At 49.2% G+C, this 22001-nt stretch overlaps 1 protein-coding gene across 4 annotated transcripts in view; it reads right to left on the minus strand.

Annotated features, from left to right (window-relative positions):
• Positions 1-22001, minus strand: part of LOC119168102 (putative thiopurine S-methyltransferase) — a 98596-nt gene that overhangs the window by 20166 nt on the left and 56429 nt on the right. For 2 of the 4 annotated variants that reach the window (XM_075866044.1, XM_075866043.1), the window contains exons 1-2: positions 19869-20024; positions 16377-16469 (exon numbers count right to left, since the gene is read on the minus strand). In XM_075866044.1, coding sequence (XP_075722159.1) covers positions 16377-16469; positions 19869-19960 — 185 coding nt within the window. In that variant the 5' untranslated portion in view covers positions 19961-20024. Of the gene's footprint in view, positions 1-16376; positions 16470-19868; positions 20025-22001 lie in introns of those variants that run through there. The other 2 variants (XM_075866046.1, XM_075866045.1) reach the window with 1 other exon arrangement.

Here is a 22001-nt window from a genome sequence, read left to right on the forward strand (position 1 = left end):
CACCCCCCACCCTGCCACAAAGGTTCAGATCTGTGTGCCACTTGGGCAGCACGCCCAGTTGGGTTGTTAAAACTAGGAAAACCCACAAATATTTTGACGTTAAAGTAGCGCAAGTCTAGTTCTTGTCCACGTCTTGATATTGTTCTAAAGCATGCGCTAATGTCTTTTTTGTGTAGAACTTTGGTTCTGAAACCTGCACTCAATGCAGCTTCAGTCAGTGCGAAACTTGCGAGAGTGCGTAGCACAGGCAACTGAGCGATTCCTTTCGTGATCGCGCTCTTTCCAAGGAGGTGGCACCCTCTTTCACTTGGCGCTGGAATCGAGCGAACATTTCAGAAGGATTTTGCGCTCTCTTAGGTGAATTATTGCGAATAATTGTTGATTATTTTTGAAGTCTACATATAAGCCTTGGATTATCTCACAGGCTGTGAGCAACGTTAGCCTACTTGCGGGCCTGCCTTGACCACTGCATGACCATACGGCATTAAACTGTTCATAAATGGAAATGTGGGCCCTTGGAGTGCTACTCGCCTAAGACTAAGAGGTCGTTCAGCCATGGAGCTGTTTTCTTGCAGGCACTTGTTTCTATCGTTGAACTCGCTGCGACGAGAACCATTTCTCCCAGCTTAATCTTGAGCTAATTCCACAGAAAAACGGGCATAAACCGGTTCCTCATGCGTCGGGCTTCGGCACTAGCTCAAATTTCGCGCGGCTTTGGCGCCCCCGCGGCACACATTTCGATGTAGAAACTCAGAACTCTCGTAAATGTCAAAAATAAGCTGCGTGGACGAGATTTTCCAGGAGTAGTACACAAAGGTTTTTGCACAGACTGCGAAAATGCATATATCAGTGAGACAGGCAATCTCGTCCGCCGCGATGGTATAATGATCATGGTGCTCGGCTCCTGACCCTGAGTGCATGAGTTCGATCTCGGCCGATATCTTACGAGTGCACGCGAAGTGCTGCAGTGCTGCAGACCTGTGTGGTATGTTATGTGAGTGCACGTTAGAAAAAATTAGGTGCTCGAAATTACCGGAGACCTACGGCATCGCTTAATATCATATCGTAGTTTTCAGACGTTGGTGTCTGAAAAATGGGTCCTGAAACACTTTTTCAAGTAACCATAGAATGAATTTTCTGCAAGAGCTTATTTCCTGAAGAATTCAATGCCGCAAAATTTTTAAAAATGCGTCCAGTGCGAGTGGAGTTACAAAAGTTTGTCGCAAGCTGCAATTACATTCTCCTTTCTCTCACCCCGACGAAAGCTCTGGAAGCTAAGCAGAGAAGGATGGAAGGGCCACAAAAAAACGACACACGTACCTCGTGACCTTAAGCACTTTTTTCTTTTTTTCTCTCAAATGCGCGGCTTTCTCAGTGTGATCGCCCGTGCACACGTGGACAAGTAGCGCCTTCCCGCGGCAATCTCTTTAACGAGTGAGCGCGTCATTTTCAAATCAGCCAATGGCGGATATATGGGCAAGCTACGTCTAATTTTGGGAGATATTTCGTGATTCATCGAGAGAAGAGAAAGCAATTTTTAGCTGACTTTGATAATTTATTGTGAATTCCAGGACACATTTTGCGCTATAATATTTGGCTCTATTGTTGTCGGGAGCTTATACTACTGATCGGCAGTGTTTTCTGACCATGCTCAAAAACTGATGCAGGGCACCTTTAAACCTCAACAAATATTAGGCATGGAATTTCGAAACAGCCTCACACAATGTTTAGTAACGTAAACCACGATAAAAATGCTTCTAATGCTCTGGTAATCATCTGGGGACCACTAAACGCGAATTATCAGTGCGACGTGCGCATCATTGCCACTGAAAGAAAGCTTATCCCGCGATGCAAATATATAATCTCATGGCAATATCCATTGGCGGATTCGCAGTGACCCACGAAGTTTACACTGGAGCACTCCATTCTGGCGGAGGGCAACAGAAGGGAATCTACCAATTGAAGAAACGCGCTCCCACTGGAGCAAATGGCAGAGTCAGATTGAAACCCGATGCGCGCTTCTCTCTTCTTGCTTGAGTAGGCACGCTGGGCACAGCGACGCCACGCTAGCAAAACGTTAGCTCTGACGCAAGGCGCAGCTGACGCGGCTGCGTCTGTTGACGCGCCCAAAGTTGGCACCGCTTCTAGGCACGGGGTGCTTGCGACTTCTGGTAAAATCCACCGATTTTCACGAAGTAAAAAAGTTGCCTCATGAAGTGTATCTCGCGACGGAGCTGCTCCAGATCTGCCAATGGAACATACAAGGAACCCTCTGAATCCGCCAATGGACAAGACTTGCTCCGCATGAACCAGAAGAAAGTATTACCGAAAGCGCTCCGAATCTGCCAATGGATCACACCATGAGATAATTCTAACTAATGCTCAAACAGCCAACAGAAAACAAGAACTCTCCTCTCTTCCTTACCCCGCCAGCCCCTTACGTGTGTATTGCAGTTGAATGTAATGTGCTACGTCATGGTAAACGAAGGAAGTGCTTAGCAGCGCAAACAACAGGAGGGGATAGAAGAGACGAGAACAGATCCCCTCCCGTCGTTTGCGCTGTTAAGCACTTTCTTCGTTCTACCAGGCAGCACCAAGCAGCCCAATCAAGCACCTTGTTAATGTACTACGTCATTTGTTGCTATTGTGGACAAGGCGTCCATCCTGGAGCCGGAACTTCTTTTAAAGTTGTACTTTTACCGCAGTAAGTCTTTTATTGCTATAGCAATAACATGGACACTCTCGGCTGGACTTCGCTGCCGGCGTCGACGCGGATGCACCATATACCTCTATATATATATATATATATATATATATATATATATATATATATATATATATATATATATATATATATATATATACATATATATATATATATATATATATATTGTAGCGAAGCCTCCGAACTCGAAATGGGTCGAACTCTTGAGTACCTTCTAGTGGGGCTACCCAACAAGGACGCCGCTCGCACTGAGAGCCCGTGCTTGGCCGTTACTGTCGCCATTGTGCTTGCTCGCTGTGGACCGGCTATTAAACGCCTTAACATTTTGGTGGAGAGTGCTGTGCCCTTCAAACATCTTCGGTTCACATTCGATGCCCTTGGAGCTTAGATCCCGTACCGTGCCTTCAACCATGCAACAAGACGCCGCCCAGCAAACGCTTCCTCCTGCGCCGACGCCATGTTCCGGTGTCCCCCGCATCCGCGACCCACCTGTCTTCACCGGCGCGGATGGCACCGACGTCGAGGACTGGCTCGTCATGTACGAACGCGTCAGCGTCCCCAATCATTGGGACGAGGCAGGTAAACTCGGCAACCTGGTTTTCTACCTCGCGGGTGTGGCCGGCATGTGGTATAACAACCACGCTTCTGATTTCGCAACCTGGTCCGATTTTAAGACCGCTATCACCAACGTTTTTGGCCGCCCTGCCGTTCGTAAGCTGCAAGCCGAGCAGCGCTTACGCGAACGCGCTCAGCAGGCCGGTGAATCATTCACCAGCTACATTGAAGACGTCTTGGACCTATGCAAGAAATGCAACGACAGCATGTCCGAATCAGACAAGATCCGGAACGTCATGAAGGGCATTGCCGATGATGCCTTCACGATGCTGCTGGCCAAAAACCCAGGCACAGTAGCTGAGGTCATCACGCTGTGCCAGAGCTACGAGGAGCTCCGCCGGCAGCGTTCGATGACCCGTCGCTCCACACCACGAGATGCAGGGCTTGCAGGCTTGGAGGCGAGCTGTGACCAGGTGGCACTGCTGGCAGACCTCAAGTCCTTCATACGTGAGGAAATCGCACGGCAATTCTCTCTCCTGCCCTTCGCCCACCCACCGGCTGCTCAACAATCGGCCACTACCATTTTCCCCCCCATCCGCCGAGCGATTGAGCAGGAAATAGCGGAGGTTATGCCTGCGTACCACCCACAACAGCTTCCGGCTCCTGTACCCCCAAGTTACGCCCAAGTGGTCGCCAGGCCGCCTCCAGTCGTTCAAGCGCCCGCCCCACTGACTTACGCCGAAGCTGCCGCACGACCTCCATCCTTTGCAGCGGGTATGCCGGCTACGTATGTTGACGTCACCTCTCAGACTCAGCTCCAGCACCCCCTGCAGCCTTTCCAGCCACCGTTCCGTCCATCGGCTCTTGCGTCATGGACAAGACCTACCCCGGCGAACCGATGGCGCACATCCGACAACCGGCCCATTTGCTTTGCCTGCGGTTACGCCGGCCACGTAGCACGTTATTGCACTCGCGTACAGACGCCCCATATCTCGTCGCCTGTTGCTGGCCAGATTAGGCGTACCTATCACGAGGAAACGCCGTCTATGCCACCGCCAACTCGCCTAGCTTCATCTTCTCGTAGGTCACCGTCTCCACGACGTCGTTCCCCGTCCCCCATGCGGCCAAGTTCAGCTGCTCACGAGCGGGAAAACTAGTCGTCGCAGTCCCCGAGGCAAGGACTGCGATGCTATCGCATTGTGAAAGCCCTCAGAGCCGCCCATCTAATGTCATTGACGTGCTTGTGGACGGTGTTCACGCATCTGCTCTTATTGACACAGGAGCTGCAGTATCCGTTATGGACGAAAAATTTTGCCGCTTGCTTCGTAAAGTGACGACGCCAATTTCTGGATTGTCCCTTCGTACCGCCGGTTTGCATCGTATCCATCCTACAGCAGGGTGCACAGCTCGCGTTGTCGTTCAGGACGTTCTGTATGTCGCCCAATTCATCATCATTCCCGCATGCTCTCATGACGTCATCCTGGGGTGGGATTTTCTCTCCCGCAACGACGTCGTCATCCATTGTGCCGCCGCCGAAATTGAACTCTCCCCCTTCTCGCATTTGACGCCGGAAGACAGTTCTTCGAAAGTGAGCAAGATTCTCGTGAAAGACGATACCATAGTGCCTCCAAGCTCCACGATGGGTGTATCTGTCTACTGCGCTGGACTCTCCGACACAATTGCACTCGTTTCGCCATCCGACCGTGCTTGCCGAAGGAAAGGGTTGCTAGTACCTTTCGCGACCGTGCAAATCACCCAGGGCAACGCCTCTATTTTCGTGACCAACCCATCCCCGTACACTGTTACCTTGGTTCGAGGGGAATGTCTCGGCAGAGTGGAACCAGTGGATAACGCACAAGTCCTGGACGTACCTGATGACTCGCGTTGTCCCAATTTGCGTACCATCAGTGCTGTTTCCACTTCTGATTCCTCATCTCCTGATGTATTTGGCCCTTGCATTGATGACAACCTCACGTCGGTACAGCGTTCCCAGCTTCTGAACCTGTTGCGAGAATATCGTTCTTCTTTCGATGTCGGGCGAAGTTCTCTCGGTCGTGCGTCCGCTGTTACGCATCGTATCGACACTGGTGCCCATCCACCATTACGGCAACGTCCCTACCGCGTGTCGCCTGCTGAACGTCGGGAAATTAACGAGCAGGTTGATGATATGCTCAGACGCGACGTTATTCGGCCCTCGGACAGTCCATGGGCGTCTCCTGTTGTTCTTGTTGCGAAGAAAGATGGTTCTGCGCGGTTCTGTGTAGACTACAGACGGCTCAATAAGATCACTCGCAAGGATGTTTACCCACTGCCGCGCATCGATGACGCAATTGACAGCCTTCACGGAGCCGAATTTTTTTCTTCTCTCGATCTGCGCTCGGGGTACTGGCAAGTACCCATGGCTGATGACGCTCGACCGAAGACTGCGTTCATCACACCCGACGGCTTGTACGAATTCAACGTCATGCCGTTTGGTCTATGTAATGCACCTGCGACCTTTGAGCGCATGATGGACACCGTTCTGCGCAACTTGAAATGGCACACGTGCTTGTGTTACCTCGATGACGTTGTTGTGTTCGCTCCAGATTTCTCTACGCACCTCCAACGTCTGAAAGAAGTTTTTGCACGTGTCAACAATGCCGGCTTGCAACTAAATCTGAAGAAGTGCCGCTTTGCAGCACGGCAACTCACCATCCTTGGGTACGTCGTGTCCAAGGATGGCATTCTTCCTGACCCAACCAAGCTTCGGGCCGTGGCCGAATTCCCCAAACCTGCGTCCGTCAAAGAACTGCGTAGTTTCGTGGGCCTGTGCTCGTACTTCCGACGCTTCATACGAAACTTTGCCACGATCATATCACCGCTGACGAAGCTCCTTGGAAGTAACGGGTCCCTCAATTCGTGGTCGTCTGAGTGCGACGACGCGTTCGTGAAGCTCCGCCATGTGTTGACATCTCCTCCCATTCTACGCCACTACGACCCTACGGCCCCGACGGAGGTGCACACAGACGCCAGTGGTGTAGGCCTCGGCGCTGTCCTGGCGCAGCGCAAACCCGGATTCCCTGAATATGTCGTAGCATATGCAAGCCGTACGCTCACGAGAGCTGAGACAAACTACACCGTCACGGAGAAAGAGTGCCTGGCGATCGTCTGGGCTCTTACAAAGTTTCGACCGTATTTGTATGGTCGCCCATTCGATGTCGTCACCGACCATCATGCACTATGCTGGCTTTCATCATTGAAGGATCCCTCAGGCCGTCTCGCCCGTTGGGCTCTTCGTTTACAAGACTACGACATCCGCGTGCTGTACCGCAATGGACGCCAGCATGCTGATGCCGACGCCCTCTCGCGCTCCCCTCTGCCTGAAGGTGATGTGCTCTGCTCAGTATCCTCGGCTGCTGTTTCTGCCATTGACGTTGACATAATCACTACCGAACAGCGAAAGGATAATTGGATCGGCCCGCTGATCGACTTGCTCTCTGATCCATCCGCAACGCCATCCACGCGTGCATTGCGTCGTCAAGCTCGCCATTTCGCCATTCGTGACGGCCTTCTACACCGACGCAATTACGACGCCGACGGCCGGCAGTGGTTACTCGTGATACCCCGCAGTCTGCGGTCAGAGATATGTGAATCCTTCCATTCTGATCCGCAATGCGCGCACTCTGGGGTATTCAAAACCTACCATCGCATTCGACAACGCTACTTCTGGCGCGGGATGTACCGCTATGTGCAGCAGTTCGTTCGCTCTTGCCTCACTTGCCAACGCCGTAAACCGTCAGCTCACATGTCGCACGCCAGTCTACAACCGTTACCTTGCCCTGACCGTCCCTTTGGGCGCGTAGGTATCGATTTGTATGGACCACTTCCTCTGACGTCGGCTGGTAACCGCTGGGCCATCGTTGCCGTTGACCATTTAACGCGATACGCCGAAACCGCCGCTCTCCCTGCGGCTGCTGCGCGCGATGTTGCGTCCTTCCTGCTGCATCGATTTATACTGCGCCACGGACCACCCCAAGAGCTTCTCAGCGATCGAGGCCGTGTCTTCTTGTCGGAAGTCGTCGAAGCCATTCTGACGGAGTGCCATTCTGTCCACCGCAAAACTACTGCTTACCACCCACAGACGAATGGCCTCACCGAACGCTTTAACCGCACCCTCGGCGACATGCTTTCTATGTACGTCGCTGCCAACCACACTAATTGGGATAATATACTGCCCTTCGTCACCTACGCCTACAACACCGCCCCTCAGAGCACGACTGGTTTTTCACCTTTCTACTTGCTGTACGGAAGGCACCCGTCGCACACCATGGACACGATACTCCCGTACACGCCGGATCCATCTGATTGTACACCTATTTCCGAGACAGCCAGGCTTGCTGAAGAGTGTCGCGAGCTTGCCAAGACTATTACGACGCAAGAGCAAGAGCGGCAGAAGAGTATCCGTGATGCCAGCACCACTTCTGAGCCCACGTTCCTTCCTGGTGCGCTTGTATGGCTCTCGATCCCGACCTCTGCCGCTGGCCTCTCTTCCAAACTACGTCCCAAATACGAAGGCCCCTACCGTGTCATCGAGCGCACCTCACCCGTCAACTATCTGATCGAACCCGTTGAACAATCTTCGGACATGCGCCGCCGTGGGCGAGACATCGTCAACGTGGAGCGCCTGAAGGCTTATTATGACCCGCTCATAATAACAAGCTGTTAGGTCGCCAGGCGGCTCCCTCTTCGACCCGGGGTAATTGTAGCGAAGCCTCCGAACTATGAAATGGGTCGAACTCTTGAGTACCTTCTAGTGGGGCTACCCAACAAGGACGCCGCTCGCACTGAGAGCCCGTGCTTGGCCGTTACTGTCGCCATTGTGCTTGCTCGCTGTGGACCGGCTATTAAACGCCTTAACAATATATATATATATATATATATCTTTATATATATATATATATATATATATATATATATATATATATATATATATATATATATATATATATATATATATATATATATATATATATTTTTATATATATATATATATATATATATATATATATATATATATATATATATATATATATATATATTCATATATATATATATATATATATATATATATATCGCGGACCGCACGCGAAAAATCCGAAATTGCGTGCGGTAATGGCGGCCCGCATGTGGCCCGCAAGCGCTGGTTTCGAGGCTACGGTGTCGCTGCAATCGTGCATTGCAGATCGCAGCAGGGAGGGCAAACGCTATTCTAAAACTCATATGGCGCCCGCCACGCTCGCAACGCCCGCAGCGCTTGCAAACGGTCTTCTAAAACTCCCTATTTCTGGCAACGTTTTCTAGCTCATGTGTCGTAGCTAACGCCGCTTTATTACTGTACAATTAATATTAAAATCGCGAGCCTTCATAAACACTACATCTGTTATATTCGAAGCACTGGGCTGATCACATCCTGACACAGCACCGGCTTCAGCACTTTCGCGTTCGTGTTTCTTATGAGTGATAGACAAGAAGTGCAGCTGCGCTCTTTATCTGTGAGTATCACCGAGAGGAAGTTAAATAGTTGTTTTCAGCAACCACGCCTAAAGCTGTACGCACAGTTCCATTTTGTGGACGACCACTGGATGCGTGTTAAAACATTCAAGGTTGCCGGATTCAAAACACGAACAAATCATGCTCCTAGATCTCGATGCATCCGCATTTGTGTTTTATACTTTCTACGAACCAGGATACGTAACACCTGGGCGGAACGATAAGTAAGCAGCCCTTAATATCCTTACACCACGTGCACAGAGCAAACATGTCTGCTGTTCTGTAATTCAACTTTGTATCGCAACCGTTTCCACAGCTGTGTTTATTCGTATTCAAAACATGCCCTTGGCTTTGCAGCGCAGACGTACATGACTAGAGTTCCGCGTTAGATATCCTTGGGCGAAACGTGAAAAAATTGAACAAGGTGCCAGCGCATAGGCGTTACAACACCAACAGCCGAAGCCCGGTGGTGGCGAAGCAGGCAGCAAGTATTTCGCTAATAATTGATTGGCCAATCAATCAATTAATCAGTCAGTCAGTTAATCAGTCATTCAAAGCGCTTCTTACACACTTTGGCTATTGTAAGTGTTCCGTCATGTTTGTTAAAAGGGTACAGTGAAATCTTACTAAAAAACACAACTTTCGCAATTCGCTTCGCATTCATGCCCAGATTTCTCTTTTCCAATTTTGAAATGTTAAATTTACTTCTTCTATTCATGGGAAAAGAGAGCGCAAGAAGGGAAAGGTAGGAAGATCAACAAGCCAAGCGTCTTGTTTGCTACTCTGCGTTGGGGATAAGGAAACGAGAAATAGACGGAGAAAAAAACAGGGTTGATCCATCTTTTTAGGAATAGATATAACACGAAAGTGAAACGCGTCCTCGCAGAGGTAGGTTACCGTGCATCCGGTATTGTTCCTTTACAAGAGTGAATAAATGAATGCTGCAGTAACAAATCGGAATTTCATGTGAAGAACAGCAAGCAGCTCGAAAGTCGCAGCGCACAACTTAAGCAGAAATCATGCGCGAAATAGACATACACAACACGAGCGCAAAAAACTGTTACAGCTGGACACTTGGAGCACTCTGCTCATACAGAAAGAAATACGCACAAAAATAACGCACAGGTATGCAGAGGACGAGCGTGACCAACGGTCACAATTCTTACTTCTTCGTTTGGGAGGAGCGCGCTACTTTCGTAAACGCGGCTGCGACAGTGAGCGAAATTACATCCGTGCTCTCTTCAACTACTGTAACTTCAAAGCAAACTTGTGGTGGCAGGACGAAAGCTACAGAGCACCCGAATTGTGAGATAAGCGCGCCCGAGGGAGCCATCGCGCTAGAGAACGCCTATACGCACTTTGACCACGCCAAGTGGAGGCGCGCGATCAAAGCGACACGCGGCGTGGCCCAACAAAACGACCTTTAGAGCACGCGTGTCGGGCACGTGCACCCCTTTTGCTTTCTGGCTACTGGTGACAAAAACACGCTGAAGTACGGAGCTCTGAGTACCACTAGTACACGGTGTGTATAAATGGCTTGCCAGTAACATGATGTCGGATTCGCTTTGGTGGCTTAGTAATTAGCATCATGCGCTGTAGAGCGCAAGGTCACTGACTCAACGCCCCACTGAAGAACTCTTGCTGCTCGTTCTTTTTTCTTTGCATTCTGTTAGTAGTTATTTTACAGCGTCATATTCATGACGAAAATATGTCATCGATCCGTGATGAACCACGACATAAAACATTGTCGTGTTAAAAGAGCGAGAAGGAGAGCAGTTTACATATAATAAGTCAGTGAGACTAAATCATCTGTTACAACCACCACTTCAGCCATAGACATTTGATAGAGAAATCGTGGCTTTTAAGGTGATCCCGGACAAGCCATGGTGATTACGAAATTATGGAAACATTACATTAGGAACCCCCAGCAGTTGCTAAGCACTTCGGCTTGTCGGGGAACTCAAATCGTCTGACAAAAGTAGAATTATTGCGGCAATGTCTCGGTGTCTTCCAGACAAGTCGGGAGGAATCAGCGGAGTCGTAGACAACTTGATCAATGTCTGCTGATACCATTGCAGTCGTTCTGGATTGTGGTCTGGCATGGGCTGTGGCTTCGGTATTCCCGGCTATGCTTGTGTACGTGTGCTCTGGTGCCTCCTGATGCTTGGTAATTGACTCGGACGGGTCTGTACTAGGAAGCAAAGGAGCAGTGAGCTCTGTGAAGTGCAAAGCTGCACTTCACAGAGCTCACTGAGCGTCACGTTCTGGCGACAGCAACGACAGCAACAGCTTCCCGACGAGCCGAACGCTCTCGTACCATATGCTTTAGGATATTTTTCTCCTGTGTCTTGGTGAAGCAATTTGACGAAGCGCGATAGGACCCTACGCAGTCGCGGCACCTAAGGTGCATAGCCACACAAGAGTGGGCAGTTTGTAGTTCAACGCAGCGCGAGCAGATCATTCTGTCATGATACATGGTGCTTATGCGTCCAAACTTCCGACATTTGAGGCAATGAAATGGCGTTGGTATGGACTGTCGTACGAAATGCTGAAAGTACTCTGCCTTGACATGCGATGGCAAAAGTTTACCTTTCAATATTCTCCTTACATACGACTTGTGTCTATGCGAGACTTGTATTATAACGAAGTCAACTATCACTGGCTTCACTACACTAATAAAGTCTCTGCTGCAGACAGAGACGTCCACGCCATAGATGTGACAACAGCAACGCGTTGTTACTGTCCAGTTAGATGTATGAGAGGATGTTTAAGTCATAAGTTTCTTAATATTACTCAAGGTGCTCCGTACAGTCACGTGCAGCATCGATACTCAGAACGTTCTTTATGGGTCCTTCTCGTCTCTGTAGACAAGAGAGTCAACTTTGAGAAACCGGGACCGACTGCCCATTTGGTAGCCTTAGGTCGTCGGTAGCGACTTCTGGCAGACAAAAATAATCGTACCGACTGCAGCTTTCTGAGTAGATGTCAAAATTGACTTGCCTGAAGACAGAGAAAACCCGGTGTTTCTTCGCTTGGTCTTACGTTTTCGTAAGAGCTGAAAGCCGTCTTCTGGTGTGTCTCGCTGCTGAGGGAAGAATCCCAGAGGATACACTTGTTTGGCCACTCTCCGCGGTGCTGTCAAGCCCAGTGAGCTTCGTTGAGATTGCCGCCGCTGACCCCATCATCCCCAGCGGGGGAGCGGGAACGTCTACACTTGCACTGGCGCCAGACGGGAGTTTATATACTGGCTTTTTGCAGTGAAAGGGGTTTGCGGATATCTCTGCACATTCGCGGTGGTTTGACACTGGACACTGTGTTTATAGCGTTATGGTCACTGTCAAACACGTAAGCCGGGTACTTGATTAGGGAGAGCAAAGTTCCATCGCAGCACCTTTCTTCCCCTACTTAGTAAGTCGAGTCTTAAGAACAGGCATGGCAACAGATGCAAAAGAGGAAATGAAGAAATGGCGTCATGAGTCTCATTCTTTGCCCCTGGCTTTCTAGAAGTAGGGATGCCGAGTATAAATAGTTCTTAGAATGTGACAATTGGTGTCTTAGGCTGCCACTATTTTCGAAAAACACCGTGACCATGCCCCGACGCTTCAAAGGATAACGTACAGATCTATCCAAATGAGCAAAACATTGGGAGCACTTCGCACTTCTTTAATAGATGGTCCGTGGGTGCCCCTTTCCTCTTGCCTTCCCTAGGCGCACCCATATGCTCACTGAAAGACACTACCTTCTAACGCAGTATCTTCAATGGCCCCCAACTCGAGAAACTTCTCATGGCAAAGTTTGTCAGTGTCATAAAATATCGTGTGGGTACCATGCCCAAATCACTGACATTTTGAAGAAAATTCTGTCAATGCTTTCTCCTTACGCTCCTTTCAATGCTGTATAGACCGGAGCACGCTTATTTCACTCCAAGACGACCATTTGGTTTTGAACAGCCTAGGCGTATCTGTTGCGCCATATTGCCACGTTCTGTTTCTCAAGTTTTGTTATCGCCCCATTGCACTACACAATTCTCAGCGCCAACCGCACCTGCAGTTTCCGAGAAGCTCCAGGACTGTAGAAAATCATTTCGATAAGATCACGCCCTCTGCGAAGTGTACAAATTATTCTGGAACCTACATCACCGCCAGCGATAACGCTAGAACATTCGATGGCAAGAGTATAAATGCCGACGCACTTCGCCGCTTGTCAGTAGTTGATCGAAGGCCGACGCTCCGTTCACTGCTATCTGTGCAACACTGCTACTATAATCATACTTTCCGTGTAGTGGGCACAGGTTCGCCCCAAATAAACAGTTGAATCCCCAACATAAAGTTTTCTGTGTTCGGCCACAACCCGACCCCATGAGATGTGGTGGAGGTGCTACTTCTTTGATGTACCCGACGCCCCCGTTAAGCCGTGAACCCAGCCCACGTCGCGGAGAAGACACCGACGCCAACCAGGAGTAGCGAACAAGCCGCCGACAGCCAGGTCAACCACCGGAGTACGGGATACTACAAGACAAGGTGCGGAAGACCAAGGCCACGACCTTGACTGCAGTGACAATGACAACCGCCGCGTCCCAGCCTGCGATCGCCATGCATCAACCCAGGGAACCACCAATTTTCCATGAATCATCGTTCGAAGACCCGGAGACTTGGCTAGACACATACGACCGTGTGGCCGCCCTCAACCACTGGGACAATGACGAAAAGCTCCGTCGTGTGTACTTCTATTTGGAAGACACCGCAAGGACCTGGCTCGAAAATTGGGAGTCCATGCTCCGAACGTAGGATGTCTTCTGCAGCGCATTCCTGCAAACGTTTGCGAGCGTCGCTCACAAAGAGAGGACCGCTGCTTTACTAGAGACCTGAGTTGAGCTGCCAAATAAAAATGTCGCCATTTTCACAGAAGAAATGACCCGCTTATTCCGTCCCGCTGAGCCAGACATGCCTGAAGAGAAGAAAGTTCGTTTCCTCATGCGAGGGGTCTAACAGGAGCTATTCGCGGGACTAATCAGGAATCCATCGAACACCATCCAAGAATTTGTATCCGAGGTTACCACTATCGAAAAGACCTTGGACATGCGCACCAGACAATATAATCGTCCCTGACTCCAGAATACGCTGCTGCTCAAGCCAGTGACTCCGAAGGCCTGCGTAAAACGATCCAAGCGATCGTGCGGGAAGAGCTGCGCAAGCTGTTGCCTTCGGCGCAGCCTCAAGTGGATTCGATCACCGACATTGTGCGAGAACAAGTTCGGCAATCGCTTCGAATTCCCCAAGCACCGCTGCCCGAGCCGGAAACTATGAGCTATGCCGCTGCAGTGCGCCACAACACTCCTCCCCGTCCACGCCAAAACGCCACCCCATCGCACTACCGTCGCCAGACGCCACCACCGCCACCATCCCCACCAACGTCCTACCGTTCGCCAGCGGGCCAGCACAGTGCGCTGAGGAAAACCGACGTTTGGTGGGCACCTGACAACCGCCCGCTCTGCTACCACTGCGGCGAGGCTGGGCACACATACCGCCGTTGCCAGTATCGACAGATGAGACTGCGAGGCTTTGCCCTCAATGCACCACGTCCGCAGCCAGAGGATCAGCCACGTGACATCGCCGACTATCTGACAGGAACTCAGTGAACACCTCGAAGTCCTTCCCGTTCGCCGTCACCCTGCCGCCACATGTCGCCGCGCCACCGGCAGTACTCCTGCCTAACGCGGGGCCGGTCTCCTAGCCCGTGTGGTTAGTGATGGTTAGTGATGATGTTATGGTTAGTGGTGTTAGTGAAGAAAAAAATGGGACCCTATGTTTCTGCGTCAAATATCGCCGCCTGAACAAAATCACAAGAAAGGACGTGTATCCTCTCCCACGCATAGACGGCGCACTTGATCGGCTCCATAACGCCAAGCATTTTTCGTCAATGGACCTCAAGACTGGCTATTGGCGAATCGAATTCGACGAAAGAGACCGAAATAAGACGGTGTTTATAACACCGGACGGCCTCTTCGAGTTCAAGGTGATGCCCTTCAGTCTTTGCTCAACGCCTGCAACACTGGCAGGACTGAAGTGGCAGACTTGCCTTGTGTACTTGGATGACGTCGTCGTGTTTTCCTTGAGTTTCGACAAGCATCTTCGGCGCCTTGAAGCTGTACTTCAAGCCATCAAGACGTCCGGACTCACACTGAAACCAGAAAAAAAAAACAGAAAAAGTGCGGATTTGCGTACGAGAAGCTCTTGTTCCTGGGGCACGTGACTAGCAAGTTTGGAGTTCGTCCCAATCCACGAAAAACAGCCGCCATCGCCGACTTCCCGCCGCCCAGTGAAAAGAAGGTGGTGCGCCGATTCCTGGGCCTGTGCGCCTATTATAGGCGGTTCGTGAAAAACTTCGCCCGTATTGCCGATTCACTCACTAACTTTGCCAAGGCCAACGTCGAGTTCAAGTAGGAAATGCCGCAGGATCACGCTTTACAGAAGCTTAGACATCGCCTCCAGAGGCCTCTGTTTCTTGCCCATTTCGACGAATTCGCCGAGACAGAAATACACGCTGATGCAAGCAGCGTAGGTCTCGGCGCCGTTCTTGGGCAGAGGGCTGACGGACTTGAAAGGGTTATTAGTTACGCCAGCCGATCGCTATCCAAAGCAGAAGCCAATTATTCCACAAGAGAAAAGGAGTGCCTCGCCATTATCTGGGCTACGTCGAAAGTTCGTCCCTGCCTCTACGGCAGGCCCTTCAAAGTTGTGAGCGACCACCACGCCTTGTGTTGGCTAGCTAACTTGAAGGACCCTTCAGGTCGCCTCGCACGATGGAGCCTGAGACTTGCACGTTAAAAAACCCCAGGTGGTCGAAATTTCCAGAGCCCTCCACTACGGCGTCTTTCATAATCATATGGCGGTTTTGGGACTTCAAACCCCACAAATCAATCAATCACAGTCGCTTGACAAATCTGCTTTCAGCCAGCGTCACCGTCGCGCAATAAAATTGTGCTCTTCCTGGTCCTTTCCCACCACATGTCAGTGCCTAGTGCCAGGTATGACTGGCAAATAATGAACACATGCGGTGCACGAGCACTAGCCGGAGCGCTTTGTGGCGTTATGGTGACGTTGAATGGAAGCATAAGTTTTGACTAGCGATAGTCAAGCGATGTCGCCGTTCGACTGCATCAAAAGTCACGCTTTTCACTGCACACGTTTGTTTCTATCGCGATAGTACGTACATGATAAATTTGCTCCTGCAGACTGCAATTCATGTCCTGCATATATCCCGGACTGTCGAAGGTCTCCTCAACGTTTCACAAGAAACCAACACAGATTTCCAGAAGAAAAAAAGCGCGAAGCAGGCTCTAAACTGGACTAAGGCTGGGCAGTTTCATGTTTGAATGGTGGAGCGTCTGCTAGCATGCCAGCTCATGGTTTCACTACGCCACGCTTGCGACAGACGGCGCGACGTGGTGCCTAAGTATGGCGACACACACTGAACTCCCTGTGTTCCGGTGTATACAACAATCACCAAGTCATACATACAGTTTGCTAAGACTTGAAGCATGTTTGGATTTCGTGAAGAGACTCACCATTTTAGTTCGTGAGCTTTTCCGCATAGTGGAATGAAAACTTGGGCATTCGTCTTTCCAGCGAGGATCACGTCCTTGTTCGCAGCCAAGCGCCTGCATATTACAACCATGGTCAGTATGATTGCATCAAAGAAAAGCGAGAAAATTTCTATAATTACATTTACCGGCTTTTTAACCCTAATTGCTTGCATCGTGCCGGCAGTTTTTCTCCCAAAGAACTGCCTACGTACGTTGTACCTATATACCAAATAATTTACGACCCGTGTGTGACCTTACAAACGATCTTGTGCTCGAGGTATGCTGGGGGCAGAACCAACCACACAATTAAACGGTGTTTTGAGGAATACCGGCAATTATTTAAAGCAATCTGCTTCGGGGCAGCATATTCCAAGGGTGAACTTCATACGCGTTCTGGGTGATTATCGAGGCTATTGTCAGAACGGCCGCACGATCGACCATCAGACTTCCAAGGCGAAAGAGGTCATCCGACTAACCTCACGCATTTACAACAGTTGGGAGGAGGGTCTTCAAGAGCACAACCTCCTCAGGCTGTTCCATGCATTCTTGATGAGCCACATAAGCTATGTCGCATCTATGCACATGTGGCAACTCCATGAGAGAAATAAATTGAACATCCTCATAAGGAAAAGCATCAACAAAGTTCTTGGCCTTTCTGTGTGCACAAGCACTGGGAACCCTATGAAACTTGGAGTCCACAACACGCTTGAAGAAATTATTGACGCTCAACAAACGGCACAGGTCACCAGGCTTTCGATCACACCAGCGGGGAAAAAGATTCTGGTTGACAACGGAGTTGACCCCCTGACGCTCGAAGTGCAAAATACGCCACTTGATGATTATATACGCTGTTGCGTCAAAGTGTGTTCCCTTACCTGAAATATGCATGAACAGTACAACGTGGGCCGGCCTGTCGCTCAAGCCTCCCCGCTTTTAGCTCAAGCTCCCACCCACTCGTCTGCTTCATGCTTTGTTGATGCCGCCATGTACAGTGTTTTCCCTCACTTTGCAGTAATGTCCGTAAATGCTAAGGGTCAGATTTTATCCTCAGCGTTAGTTCGACCCACTTCTTACAAATCAGAACAGATGGTCATTGCACTAGCTCTCGTTGATCTACAAAGAACTGATATTTATACGGACTCTAAACCTGCTGCTAAGGCCTTCGCTTCTGATTGTGTGTGCAAGGAAGTTTTTAGAATTCTCGCTCACAAGGAACACGCGCATTACACTATTGTTTGGTTCCCTTCACACCTTGGCTTGAAGGTCGGGGGCCTTCTCAATGTCAACAAGCTAGCCCACTCCAATGCGCGAGGCTTAACTTACCGCGCCGGGACTTGTGCTTCGAGAAGAATCAGCCTTCATTTCAGGGACCTTTTGACTACCTTAGCGAGATCACGAAGCACTATCAATTAAGGCATAGGTCCTTTCCACTGCCACACGAAAAGTTGTCTAGGCCACAGGTAATCTCTCTTCGCATGCTTCAGACGGTAACGTACCCTAGCCTCGTAACTTATAGCCATTACACCGATATTTCAGAGGTTTGTCCAGACAGCCACAATCGCAGTGATGTTAACCACATGCTGTGGAGGTGCCCCTTTTCACAAATAAAACATTAAGAATTTTCCGAAAACTTTCATTTAATGCTCATGAGTCCGGTTTTCATACAACAACTCAAAGCTCTCCAGAAGGCCCACGATGCGGTGGTGAGGATGGGCCTCCCCGCCCCTACGTGAGAGCGGCCCGCAATCCTACCCCTAAAAAACGGGGGTGGAATCCTTCCGGACCCCAATAAAAGTTTTTCATCTATCCATCCATTTATCTGCACTAAGTCTTTGTGTAAATGTCATGTTACCATGCGATGTCATGCTATATTTTAAGAGGACATGCAGGTATAAACGATAAATATCAGGGGAAAGAGAGTGTTCCCGGAGCCAACGCGAGTTGGTTCTAACAACAGTCTCCACAAGTTTATGTGGCCTCCTCAGTTGCGTGCGAAGACAAGTTGGCCACTCGGGAGCATCTTCATAATAAACTTCTATAAAGCTAATATCCTACTATACATAAAATCTTCATTTAGCATAAACTCAGTGGGTTGAAAAACAATAATAAATCTAAATATATTACTAAGTGTTTTGCCTTGAAAAATATATGCTATTGTTACAACCAGTAATGAATTTGCAGAGCCTTTGTGAGCTATTTTAGTACGCAGTATTTTTTTTCTGGCTGCAAGCGTTCAAACTTAATGCTTTGATTGATTTTGCGAACAAAAACATAATCAGAAGCACTCATGGTAGCGCGAAGGAGGTATCACGACTATAAGTATTTTATGGTACGACGTCAAAAAAATGACCTTAATGTAGGGACACTCGCGGGCACCAACCATCGCTTACGGGCAGTGCCCGCGCGGCGGCCTGGTGCAGACGGGCGCGAAAGGATATATGACAGGCAAGTGCAAGAGTGGAGAAGAGTGTCACTACTTATCATGTTACATGACTGACTGTTAAAACATGCGGTGGCAGAATACGGCACTTGGTAGGGTGTAATATATTCTGATTTTGCACGGAGCGTGATGGTCACGACGACGGCAACCGCGAAACTGCGTCGAGAGAGCTTATGAAACTGCCATCACAATACAAATCGAAAAGGAGCGTGTGCGTACTACAAAGTGCCCAGTAAAAAAGCAACGCCAGATCCATGGCTTGAGCCTTTGAGTCGTCATCTTCGCACGCGTGAGGGACACAGCTTTTTTTAGGGGTGAAGTTCCTTACGCTGAGGGTCGTACGTCCCGTGTCGTCATAGTCGTAGTAGTAACCAGTTGTATTGCATTGCATGTCAATAAAAATGACGTCACAGCGTGTCCCCGGAGTGAATGATGATGAGTGGGCGGAAGCGTCCATCAGTCCGTCCGGGGTTCCGTGCGTTCGTCCATGTGTGTGTCTGTGCGTCCATGTTTCTCCCATTCTTAGTTTGAAGATCGACTAGGGCGATTAACGTCCCTGCCGAGAGCTTCGCCGCAATCGTCGTTGCTCACATCGTGTTTACGCTGTGATTTCTTTAACCTCTGTCATACTTTCGAGGTGCACCTTCGACCAACAGTTCTTATTGCGTCGATTCTGAAAGCCCGGATAGCAACGCATTCAACAGTAGAATATTAACCTGACTAAAATACAAAAAATAAATATACCGTGGAGGCAAAAAATTACAGACAAAACAGAAAACACTTCCTTTCTGTTCTGTCCGTAGCTTTTCTTCCTCGATGTTACGCGTATTTTTTTTTATTTTCGGTAAGCATGTACTAACTAGCCCAACAAAGAGCTTTATTGTTGGCCTTGTCGGCGTTGCATCTTCAAAAGTTAAGCGCAACACTGAAATATCAAAGCACATTTACAGCTTTTTTGCCCTTTATCGCTGTCCCGTGCTTGTAATTTTATCACCGCGTTTAAATTTAGGAACAAAGCAGCATTGCATGCTCACCTACAAACGCCAGGACGTTGCCAAGTGGGACTACCTTCCTTCCACCATGTAGTCCAGAAATCCAGGCCGTCGTTTACAGCTACAGTCGTCATCGTGCAAATAGCTTTCACTGTTAGGGGTACGGGCACCGAGTGAGAACACTGAATGCGGTGTGCGCCTTTACGCCGCCAGCTTCGTTGGCAATCGAGGTCGATTTTCCTCTGACAGATGGTGCCGCCAGTCAAGGACATTTGAGATGCACCGACGCAACACACTTGGGTTTCACCGGAAGCCAACCTTTGTGTTGCTGCGTATGTTTTCTACTTGAACGCAAGTGTTCACCTTCAGTGGAATGAGGCGTTGTGTCGATTCCAGTTTTTTTAGCTATCAGATTACTGAGGCCAGCGCTAAAATCTGCACACGTGGTGCATGTCGCTTGGCGTGCGGCCTGGATAACATTTCAGCCGAGGCCACTTCAACGATGCTTTCGCATATCAAGGACAAACATACATTCCGTTCCCTCTGCCACCAGCGTATGCAAAGCAGGCCCAAATGTTACCTCAAAATCTACAGCTAAATGAATCAAACAATTAGTTAAAACAAAAACCGCATAGCAGCAATTGATTCCAGTTCCTACCTATAATGATGTAATTATCGCGTAAATATAAATGAACAAAATTGAATGATAATCTACCGCCTCACCTTACGCCGCCTGGCAAAATGTGTGTTCAAGACTCCCAACTTTTTACTGGGGTTGTGGTGGCTAACGTTCTGAAAGATCAGCCGGGTAGAAATACCCTACGAGGCTGACGGAGATGCACCGCCCGTGGTAGCTCTTTTAGTGTAGCATCAGACCCGTAAATCAAAAGCTGTTGGTTATGATCCCACCGATAGAATCAGTGTATAACGTCCATTTTAATTATCTTCCATTCACTGTGGTTGAAAAATACCAGTAAATGTTCTGTGCTTTCTATGGCCTCAGTGTGTCGTATTCATTAAATTGTGTAAAACAAAAGAACGAGCCCTTAAAAAACTGAGATCGTCTTCTTTCATTGTCGCAACAGACAGGCGCTTAAAAGGGCCTTGCAACACTTCTTCACGTAGCCATGGAATGCACTCAACAAAAAAAGCTTACTACCTCACGAATTCACTGCCGCAAAAGGTTTTAGAATTCGCCCAGTACGAGCGGAGTTACAAACGTTCGTCGCCTGCTAAGATCGCATTCTTCCTTCTCTTGTCGTGACGAAAACACTGGAAGCCAAGAAGGGAAGAAGAGAACGGGGAAAAGTGAGTACGTTCCGCGTGCCTTGTGAACTTAAGCGCATTTAGGAGCTTGCTCCTTGTGCTGGGGGATTGTCTCTCGTCGTTGTGCCGGTGTGTACGCTAGTGCTCATTGCTCCCACTAAAGGCATAGTCGTGCCCTTCGTTTCTAGAGTGCTCACGAGATGGTGCGCCGCCAGTTAAGCGATACTCGCTTGACTCTCGGCGCGAGCTCTAGTTTGATGGAACCACGCCTATATATTGTCACGCACCGAGAGCCATAGAGACAAGACAGGAACAACGGGGCAGAAAGACACGAGCATGTTCTACAAATGAAGCGCTAACACACACTTCTTCGTTCTCTTTGCCCTTTTCGGCTGGCTAGGGCTTGCCGGCTTACAACTCTAGGTGGCAATATTCCCCTTTCCATTAGAGCATCGACTCGATGCTCATACACAAGGGGACGGCAGGACCCATAAAGAAAAAATGGAAGAAAAGATACTTATAGTGCACAGGGCATATGCAAGTGCAAAAAAGTCTGTGCTTGGTCATAAAAAAAACATTAACACAGTTCACAGTTCGTTCGAGACCCAACGGACAGTGTAAATAAAAGGAAATGTCAACTGCTCTGGCGCAATAAGGCGAGTATCACCGCGTAAAATAAGGTTTTAGGCGGACGACATGCACAATCTCTGTTCGTGGTGAGTACCGCTGGCTTGTTGCCAAGCATCCGTCTGGAATAACCTCATAGTTGACCTCGTTCAACTGCGAAAATACCTTGTAAGGTCCAAAGTATTTGCTCAGGAGTTTCTCGCTGAGACCTCACCGTCTAACAGGAGCCCAAACCCACACTTGGTCGCCAGGTTGATTGGTGACTTGTCGATGTTGGATATT

This window comes from Rhipicephalus microplus, chromosome 6 (assembly GCF_043290135.1).
Source record: "Rhipicephalus microplus isolate Deutch F79 chromosome 6, USDA_Rmic, whole genome shotgun sequence".
Taxonomy (NCBI): domain Eukaryota; kingdom Metazoa; phylum Arthropoda; class Arachnida; order Ixodida; family Ixodidae; genus Rhipicephalus; species Rhipicephalus microplus.